Raw genomic sequence first — 11,371 nt, 5'->3', positions numbered from 1 at the left:
TTGAAAACATAATTATTCTAATTATTAATTAAACTTCAGCAAAATCGAAAATCTAATTGATTAAATTATTGACCTATGACGTTAGTTTAAATATCATGATTCTAGATTGAAATAATTACATAGTAATGATCAATTAAATTTAGCATATTATACAAAATATCCTAATTATTATTATTATTATTATCATTATATATATATATATATATATATATATTTTTTTTTTTTTTTTTTATTTTTAATTTAATATGTACTGGTTCCAATTCTTCCTGTAACAGATTACATAATAAAAAGACACAAATATTGATAATTATTGGTTCCGAACTGGTGTGACGTCATTGAATGGCAGCGGGCACAGCAATGTGACTGATCTGGTGTAGGTCCCATTGGCCGTCTTCACGACTGCGGTTCTGACTACTTGGTCAGCTCCGGGATATACCTCGATCACTCGTCCAAGTGGCCAACTAGTACACGGAGCATTTTTCTCCACCAGGAGGACCATTTCGCCAACCTTAATGTTAGCGGTGTCCTAAGCCCATTTATGACGTTTCTGTAACTCGTGTAAATATTCAATATGCCAACGAGCCCAGAAATGTTGTTTCATCTTGGTAATATGTTCCCAAAATGATAATCTATTAGTGGGTGTATCAGTGTAATCTTGTTCCGGCAAGTTTCGAATAGGTTCGCCGATTAGAATATGTGCAGGTGTAAGGACATTAAGGTCATTTGGATCAGAGGACATCTGTGTAAGAGGTCTTGAATTTAAAATACCTCCAACCTCAGTGGTGAAGGTGGTGAATACTTCATATGTGAAAAGTGATTCACCTACTACCCGTTTGAGATGATGTTTAAATAATTTTACTGTGGATTCCCACAGTCCCCCTTGATGAGGTGATAATGGTGGAATAAAATTCCATGATATTCTTGGTATATGTGACGCTGCAAAGTTATTTACCAGATGTTGATGCTCATCAGAATTTAGTAAATTATATAATTCTTTTAATTGATTTTTCGCACCGATAAAATTGGTACCGTTATCTGAATAAATTTTAACAGGGGTACCGCGTCTTGCAATGAATCGCCGCAACGCTCCTAAAAAACCTTCAGTTGTTAGGTCACTAACTACTTCTAAGTGTACTGCCTTTACGGACATACACACAAAGACGCATACATATATTTTTATTTTAGTTGTATTACGGAATTTTTTCTCTTTTATGAAAAATGGACCGCAATAGTCAATACCGACATTTTTAAATACATTTCGGGCATTGACTCGATCCTCAGGCAGGTCAGCCATTTTGAATTTTTCCGCTTCAGTTATAAAACGGAAGCAAGTCATGCACTTACGTATGACTTGGCGTACTTGATTTCTTCCATCAAGTACCCAAAATCGTTGACGCATGGCATTTAAGGTAGTTTGTATACCTGAGTGTAATTGTCTAAAATGAATGTCTTTTATAATTAAGTCAGTGAAATAATTTTTAGACGGTAATAAAATAGGATGTTTTTGATTATAGGAAATTTTAGCTCGTTTTAAACGCCCACCTACGCGTAGTAGGCCTTTCTCGTCGAGAAATGGACATAGATTATTAAATCGTGTATTTTTACTTTGAATTTGCGAGCTAAAAATTTTAATTTCCGTCTCAAAATATATACCTTGAATCCAGATTAAAAGCTCATGCTCAGCTTGAGCAATCTCTTGACTTGATAAAAATTTATTTCGAAGTATTTCAGATGATTTGTCATCTGTTTTAGAACAGCGTATTTTTAAGGCGAGGATAAACCTTCGTACATACGCATATGTTCTTAATAATTTTTGATAAGTCGAGCAATTTTTTATTAAGGTATTGATTATGGAAAAATGTTGCTCAGAAATAATTAAGCAAACATTTTTCTTGTATTCTAAATTAGTTTTATCGAGAATTTCAATGGGCTCAGGCCATTGGGCTTCAACTTCTTGAAGCCAAGAAGGACCAAAACTCCATTGTTTGTTGGCAACTAATGCTTGAGGCAGCTGACCTCGTGATAGAGCGTCAGCTGGATTGTCCTCAGATTTTACGTGTCGCCAACAAGCCCTTTCAGACAATTCTTGAATATTAGCTACTCGATTGGCAACGTAAACATTTAATAGGTTAGGCGGAGTTTTCAACCAGTGTAAAACAACAGTAGAGTCACACCAAAAAATTATTTTTGACGGTATAAAATTGAAAGAGCTTGAAGCTTCTTTATATAGTTGAGTCAATACTTGAGCTCCACAAAGCTCAAGGCGAGGTATGGTTATTTGTTTTATAGGAGCGACTCTAGATTTGGCGCATAACAATCTACAATGTATAGACTGGTCTGCTAAAGTCGTTCTTATAAAAAGGCATGCACCATAACCTATGTTACTGGCATCGCAAAAACCATGTACTTGAACGTCACAACCAATGTCGGTTAAAATATGACGATCAAAGGAAATGTTATTTAGATATTTTAATTCGTCAACAAAAATCTGCCAAGACGTATGTATATGAATGGGGACGGATTCATCCCAATCAACCTTAGCCTGCCATATTTCTTGCATAATCTTTTTTGCGTGCAAGACGACTGGCCCGACTAGTCCCAAGGGATCATATATTCTTGCAATTTCGGACAGAATATTTCTTTTAGTAATTTTTTCTGGCATTACAATAGATTTTACTGAGTATTTAATTACATCAAATTTTGCTTCCCATGAAATACCAAGAGTTTTTAAGGTACAATTTTTATCGAGTAAAAAATTAGAATTAACATTGACATTAGATAAATCTGCTATCAATTTTGGTTCATTAGAAGCCCATTGGCGAATATTGAATTGACCACGTTTTAATAATTTAACAATTTCATCACGAAGCTGACGCGTTTCTGATATATTACTTGCACCTGTTAAAAGATCATCAACATACAAGTCGTTTTTTAGAATATGCGCAGCACGTGGGAAATGATTTGCTTCATCATCAGCTAATTGATGAATAGTGCGGATAGCCAAAAATGGAGAAGAGGTTATGCCAAAAGTTACTGTATTTAATTCAAAAGTTCTAATTTGATCGCCCACACGCCAAAGTATTCTTTGGTATGCTCGATCGTCTTTATGTAATAGAATTTGACGATACATTTTTTCAATGTCAGCTGTGAGGACATATTTATGTGAACGAAATTTAAGTAATTGAGTGAAAATGGTATTTTGAATAGTAGGACCTGTCATTAAAATATCATTAAGTGATTTATTATTATTTGATTTAGCAGATGCATCAAAGACTACTCGAACCTTAGTAGTCGAGCTGGATTTTTTAATCACAGCATGATGCGGTAAATAATATCTATGATCAGAATCATCTGATACAAGTGACATATGACCGAGATCAAGATATTCTTGCATTACCTTATGATATTCTAATTTTAATTCTGAATTAGATATAAATTTATTTTCTAATGCGTGAAAGCGCCGATAGGCTGCTGCTCTAGAGTCACCCAGCGTACGATCGCCTTTAATAAATGGTAACCTAGCAATATATCGACCACTAGGGTCACGTTTAATATTATTAATAAAATGATTTTCGCATAGAATATCATGTTTTGCTTTTGGTTTTTCAAAACTGATTTCTTCTAACTTCCAAAAGTCGGTCATTTGTTTTTCGAGACGGGTTAAGTTACAAGATAAAGGAAAGGGTTGATCAGGCGTCATGGTGTTACCTGCCACGATCCAGCCAAGAAGAGTTTTTTGTATACAGACTTGAAAATGTTCGTCCGCTAATTTTACTTGCCCAACTGACATCAATGATAAAGTAGGCTTCGCTCCTATCAAAATATCAATCGGTTGTGGCATGTAAAACTTAAGGTCAGCGAGTTTGATGTTTTTCAGAATTTCTAAATTCTCGGCATAAAATAATTCCGGCGGTGTTAACCCAGTTATTTCCGGTATCGTATAAAATGTCAAAGTTTGAGAATAATTATTAGAATGAGCAAAAAATGTTAATTGTAAACTATTTTTTGTGAGAGTAGTGGTAGCATTGATACCATTAATAGGAATAGAACAATTTTTCATTATCAAATTAAGCTGTGACGCAAGTTTTTGAGTGATAAAATTAGCTGTTGAGCAAGTGTCTAAAAGAGTTCGACATTTTATAAAATTTCCTGACCTGTCTTTGACTCTCACTAAAGCGCTAGTCAGCAGAGGAACAGCTGGCCTTAGTGATCGACTCAACAGACAGGTGTCCTGCTCAACGGGAATTTCTAAATTTAGTCACTCCTTATTTTTATCTTTATTGTGAGGTCTAGTCTCTGTTCTTGATGAGACAGGCTCACGTTCATGCAGATAGATGCTGTGTTTTTTATTACAGACTCCGCAATTTTTAAAAAAACACTCTCCTCTATGGTATCGGAGACAAACTTCGCATAGATTGGCCTTTTTTACGATCTCGCGTCTTTCAGGGATGGACATCTTTTTAAATTTATCGCATTTATAAAAAAGATGCTGCTGGTCATTACAAACAACGCATATATATTTTTTTTTTTCCTATTTGACACTTTTAATGTGTAGTCGAATTGTAATCGTTTCTCCACGGAAATTCACAATTTCACCATCCTGATCGACAATGTTCAATTGCAATTGATGTATTGCTTGCACTGTGACTGGCAGATAAATGACATGAGATGGTACTTCAACAATCTGATATCCAGGAGGCACAACAGGGAAAAACTCATGTATTGTGTGAACTTTGTGCTGATTCATATATGCACCAGTTGTTATGTTACACTGAATTTGGAGTGTATTGACCTTTAATATGGCAACAGGCAAGTCAGATTTATGTAAAATATCAGCTTCGAGGATTCGTTTTGTAAAGCCCAATAATCTTCCAATCGAGTCTTCTAGTTCAAAATGAATACGTTTGTTACATTTAACCTCACTATGTAGTTCATTGTTATTTGGTTTAATACTAATAGTAACGTCATTCTGACATATTGCTTTTTGGATATAACTTTCAATATCCTCAATTTCATAACTTCCTGTTGGAATTGTAATCAGTTTACAACCTTCAATGTAGACTTTATTGTTACCAACGTCAATATTCGGTATAGAATTAAATGTTGTAAACTCGACAAGCCCAGCAACGTAATTTTTATTTGCTGACAACTCAATCGGTGGGAAGTATTGTGTTTCAAGAGTCGATGACCTGCCCGACAATATCAACGTAAATGAATCATCCATGACTAATGATTATTTTAGCATGTGTCATGATTATTTATAGTCTCTTGCCAGCCAGAAATTTGAGACATAAATGACCGCAAACAATTGTATTATAATTTTGATATTTTTCATAATTATATTTAATGCTACCGACACCGAGATAATTAATCAGTTCTTGTGGAGGCTTTAAATCACCAAAGCTATCGAAATAAATGACATCATTGAGCCGTTTTTTGTATGCAACCCAATGTGTATCAGCACCATCTTTATCATCAAGATTTACAATTGCTAATTCATTTTTACGAAGACCAGTTATTGGTAAACCATTTCTCATGAAAACTCCTCGGAAATAAGGAATTTTAAAAGCTTTGGCGTATTTGATGATATCAATATTTGTGAGAGCTCGATGTGGTAGCATTACAAGTTTTTTTTCTTATTTACATTTTTTGCTGGGTTTAAAAAGAGACCTAGTCCTTTTTTGTAAGGAGATAAAAATAATCCTTTGCCCAATACAATTGATTCCATTTTCTTATTATGACGTTGATTTTCTCGTAGTAATTTTTTTGCTGCATGTACAACATTTATTGTCTTTGAAATTGTTGCTGCACCACCCGTCATAGCACCAGATGCACTTAATCCAGCAAATAGTGGTATTAAAAATGGTAGTATACTACCATCACTGTTATTTTCTTTATTCAATGGAAGAGGTAAAATTCGTGGTAAACGAATTTTTTTTTTTTCCACCAACTTTTTTGACAGCAACACGTGCACTTTTCAGAACCGTCTTTATTGGATCAGTGATTCCAGGCTTTATAGATCGTTTTGATATATCTATAATCCTGTTGAGACTTGTTAAATACTTTTTATATTTTTGTTTTGGGATGATTTTATCTTTTTTATCATTCTTTTCAGTTGTTTTTTTTTCTTGATTTTATGATGAATTTTTTTATTCTTTTTGCTTCTATTTAAACCCATACCAAGTTTCGTTTTCAAATTCATTGCAGTTGTCACACCCCAAGCTACGGCTCTTTCACCAAGTGACGAATCTTTGGCAAATACACGTTGCCAAGCTTTATCGGCAAGTATTTTATCAGCTTTATGTCGTTCTTCGAGATTGTCAGGATTTTTTGAGTAGCTTATATCATGCTCACGACAATGTTCATCCAACGGATTAACACCGCGATCACCACGAGCTAATCTTTTATTGAGCTTTGTATCATCATATTTATGTGAAAGATAAAATTTATCCGGCTACTCAAGGTCTCTTGGAGTTATTATTTCAACAATCACCTAATGCATCTATTATTCGGAAAGTTGATCGAGAAATTTTTATTGAAATTATAAAATTAACAAATGCACATCATAAAAATTTCAAACCTGATGGTGCATTTCTGACAAACAGGACACAAAAATATAAAAATTATGTATCACTGTTTGTCAAGTCTTTGAGAAAACAAAAAGTAGAGAGCAAAGAAGGTTCAGCACTTGTATTACCAAAATACAAAACACTACAAAAAAATAAGAAAATAAATAATACATATTATATATATTGGGATGATCCTAATGAGCTTGTCAATCGTCTTCGATTACTTGTAGCTTTAGAAAAAGCTGGCAATAATAGTCACGCTAATGAAATTCTTTCAATTATTGAAGAATTAAAAAGCTGGTATTATTTGTTAATATATATGTTCATTAAGTCTTTAATGTACAGTCATTAAAAAGACATTGGAGTGGAATAATGTCTAGTGTTGATATATTCGGACGTCAATTATCAAATAAACGAAAATATTCTATCGGAGGAAAAAATGATGGCGATGCAATAAGAAGTTAAACCACGAATTTCCTGTTTTTATGATTTTAACTTCAAATATTTTTGTAGAAATGAATATCCCACATCATCCTGACATCATCCTAAACCATTCTGTAATAATATCAATACGTCGGTTTTTCATTTTACGAAAATATTCAAAGTTAAAGTCGAAAAAACGGGAAATTCGCGGTTTAACCCCCCTAGGACGTTGAATTATTTAGTAGATGATTTCTTGTATTTTTTCAATTCGGAATTAATCTTTATTATATTTTCATTTTTTTCATCGTCTTCGAATTTTATATTAGCCTCTGTTTATTATCTTTTGTTGATTAACTTTTCTCACTAATCCTTCAGTGATCATATATTTTTCGTTCAAGTTGAATATTTAATAATTTATCATATGTTAATAATTTTCCTTTTCGTTTTATACATTTTATTGATAACGGTACCTCAATAAATGCATGATCTTCATTCGCAGCTTCATCAAAAAAAAAAATTACATCTTATTTTGTCACTCTCATCACATATATCTATCGTAAATTTTTTACCAGTTCCTCGTTCGTTTTCTCATTCCTTTATTTCACTTTTATTTATAATTCGTGCTCGAATTGTATCACTGTATTGAATTTTTAATTTAATTTTTTATGTAAATTATATTCATATCTAATTTTTGACTTACCATATTGTGTTTAATTTTCAATCTGTTATTTTTTCAATTTTCTTATTCATCAATGTATTTTTTGTTGTGTTTTTATCACCCAGTTTTATTTTTTTTTCTTCATTTTTGGAATGTTCCCTTCTTGTTTTCTTTTACCTCTTTCGATTTCATTGGCTTATGATTTCAAAAATTTCGTTGTATCTGTTCTCAAATCGGTTAAAAATGATAGATATTTTTTTTTTTTTCTATTGATGATGTGATGTTGTTGCATTAATTTTGTTTTTTTTTTAAGTAATTAATTTTTGGTTATTATATGTTGTTTTTAATTTAACTGAAATGGATTCTGATTATTCTCCACATTATTATATCTTAAGTCAAATATATTGTATTATTTTCTTCTGTTGTCATTTCATTTTTATTTATTTTTTTTGTGATTTATTTTATAATATCTCTTAGATTTCCATTCGCATATTAAGAGGGGGTAACATAATTGAAATCATATTTTTTTTTATATATTTAGTGCTTTTTCTTTTATATTTTTTCATATTTATCATATTTTTCGTTATATTCAGTGATTTTTTCATGATATTTTGCTATATTTTTCGATATTTTCCTTTATGGTTACTGATGTTTCCCCGATATTTTCCCATTTCATCGTGTTTAGATTAATTAAGGGACTTTCGAGGGATCTGCTATGGTTAGAGGGGGGGGGGGAGAACTTAATTGATATGTTCCTATATTTATCGTAATTTTTCTTATATTAACTGATTTTTCTTTGATATTGTCATATTGTTTTCTACATTTTCCTTTATATTTACTGATATTTTTCCATATATATCGTATTTTTCTTTATATTCAGTGATTTTTCTTTTATATTTACTAATAATTTCCATATTTATCGTATTTTTCTTTATTTTCAGTGAGTTTTCCTTGATATTTACTGATATTTCCCTGATATTTTCTCATAATTATCGGACTTTTCTTTATATTTAGCGATTTTTTCTCCAAATTTAGTAATTTTTCCTTTATGTTTACTAATATTTTCCCATATTTATCGTTTTTTCTTTATATTCCCTGATTTTTCTTTGATATTTTCCTATTTTTGTCTATATTTTCCTTCATATTTACTGATATTTTCCCATATGTATCGTATTTTTCTTCATATTCCCTGATTTTTCCTACATATTTACTGGTATTTCCCATATTTATCCTATTTTTCTTTGTATTCAGTAAGTTTTCATTGATATTTACTAATATTTCCCTGATATTTTCTCATAATTATCGGATTTTTCTTTATATTCAACGCTTTTTCCTTTATATTTACTGATATTTTTCTATATTTATCAGTTTTTCTTTATATTCGGCGACTTTTTCTTCATATTCACTGATATTTTTCCATATGTATCGTATTTTTCTTTATATTCAGTAATTTTTCCTCCATATTCACTGAAATTTTCCCATAATTACCGGATTTTTCTTTATATTCAGCGATTTTTCTTTATATTCAGTAATTTTTCTTTTATATTTGCTGATACTTAACCTTTTTTTCCTTTATATTCACTTCATATTTTTCGTTGATATTTTTCTATTTTTTTTCTACATTTTCCTTTACATTTACTGATATTTTCCCATATGTATCGTATTTTTCTTCATATTCAGTGATTTTTCCTTCATATTTACTGATATTTTCCATATTTATCGTATTTTTCTTTATACTCAGTAAGTTTTTCTTGATATTTACTGATGTTTCCCTAATATTTTCCCATAATTATGAGAGTCTTCTTTATATTCACCCCTTTTTTTTATATTTACTGAAATTTTTTGTATTCATCGGTTTTTTCTTTATATTCAGCAATTTTTTCTGTATATTCAGTAATTTTTCCTCTATATTTGCTGATATTTTCCCAAATTTAACGTTTTTTTCTTCATATTTACTGATTTTTCTTCGATATGTCTCTATTTTTTTCTACATTTTTCTTTACATTTACTGATATTTTCTCATATGTATCGTATTTTTCTTTATATTCAGTGATTTTTTCTTCATATTTACTGATATTTCCCTAATATTTTTCGATAATTATGAGAGTTTTCTTTATATTTACATTTATTATTATTATTATTTATTATTATTATTCATTTTTCCATATTTATCGGTTCTTTCTTTATATTCAGTAATTTTTCCTTCATATTCACTGATATTTTCCCATTTTTATCGTTTTTTTCTTTATATTCAGTGATTTTTCTATATTTTCCTTCATATTAAATGATGTTCCCCATATTTATCGTATTTAGATTAAGGGACTTAGAAAATTTTCGGGGGGGGGGGGTCTACCATGGTTGGGAGGGGGGTCCAGATGAAAAGCGAAAACAATAGGAAATTAAAATTCCCTAAAAAGATAAAATATACAGAGCATTGTGTTTTTATATGAGAGCGTAATATGCGTTATCAGTATGTCAATAAAGAAAAAAAATTCAATTGACAATAATAAAAAAAATGATCATACAGTTGCTGAAGCAACTGTGCCTTCCTTGCGGGGGGAATTTTGATTTCTTCTTTAATATATATCGAAATTCGTGACTACAAATTTATTTCATTCCCTATCGTTACAATGATTATTGTTACAACTAAAATTTATTTAATTTTCATTCATTTTGCTTGTTCCTTCTAATGGGTCATCTCCATGTCCAGAATCGCTTTCTTCTAACCTTTCAAACTCTCCGTTTTTATTCATTTTGTTGTACTATGATTTTAGCCTGTCAATGTTAAATATTTATTACGAAATTGTCGAGTTCGATTGTATTTACTTTATTTACTTTTTTCTCTCGGTTGAATCAGGATTTAACGTTTTAGTTGTTGCTGAAGTCGTCGTTATATTTTTAATTTTTTTATATTCATTTATTTTCAACTCCTTTGATGCTATCACATCACCCTTTTTTCCCTAGAAATTTTCTGCCTCTTCATTCCATAAAGTTAGTCCAATCTAAAATATATTTTCTTTGGTAAAATTATTATCTTTGTTTAGTTTAATCAAACTTTTTTTCATTTAAATTTTATTTTACTTCATAATCACTGTCGTCTTCTAATGTTATTGTTCTTTATTTTAATAACCGTACTGACATTGCATATATAGCCGGCTTGTTTGGTGTAGTGGATAGCGCTCTTAACTCTCCACCCAAACGTCTCGAGTTCGATCCCGGACTACGGCAAACAAAAATTATTGTTAGATAGTACAGAGTCTATACAGTAATTTTCCATCGAAAAAGTTGTCATTTAAGGCAACTTAGGGCGATGTAAAATAAAGGCATGTTTTCGAGAATCTGTACAATCTTCTCGAAACTCCAATAATGATCATCTGGTTGTGGATTGACGTGGAAGTCTATGTGTCACTCCGCTACAGCCGTGAATCGTCATTTACATATGGCACTCTGTCACAATCGTAGATCGTCACGTGGTCATCAGCGACTGTCTACTACCACATGTTCATCTCATCAATATATACTCATCTCTTTACATATATAATAATACATATTATTAAGAAAAAACAAAAACTTGTAATTGTAAAACTTATATAATGTAGCCCATAAGTACGAAATGACAAGGGCGTAATACTTAACAAATAAATAAATAAATAAATAAATATAAATTCCACTTTATTTATTGCTATTATGATTGCGATGATATCTAAATAATGTCATTATT

General features: G+C 31.0%; 1 protein-coding gene across 1 annotated transcript; it reads right to left on the bottom strand.

Annotated features, from left to right (window-relative positions):
- Positions 1-240: 240 nt before the first annotated feature.
- LOC122850406 lies at positions 241-3,643 on the bottom strand. Its single transcript, XM_044149558.1, has 2 exons — positions 2,719-3,643; positions 241-266 (listed from the first exon to the last, which is right to left on the bottom strand). Exons 1-2 carry the CDS (start codon positions 3,641-3,643, stop codon positions 241-243), a joined length of 951 nt encoding a protein of 316 aa, XP_044005493.1.
- Between the last annotated feature and the right edge of the window lie 7,728 nt (positions 3,644-11,371).

This window comes from Aphidius gifuensis, linkage group LG2 (genome assembly GCF_014905175.1).
Source record: "Aphidius gifuensis isolate YNYX2018 linkage group LG2, ASM1490517v1, whole genome shotgun sequence".
In the NCBI taxonomy this organism is placed as follows: Eukaryota; Metazoa; Arthropoda; class Insecta; order Hymenoptera; family Braconidae; genus Aphidius; species Aphidius gifuensis.
The sequence above is the reverse complement of the archived record's forward strand: the minus strand, read 5'-3'. Positions and strand labels throughout refer to the sequence as shown.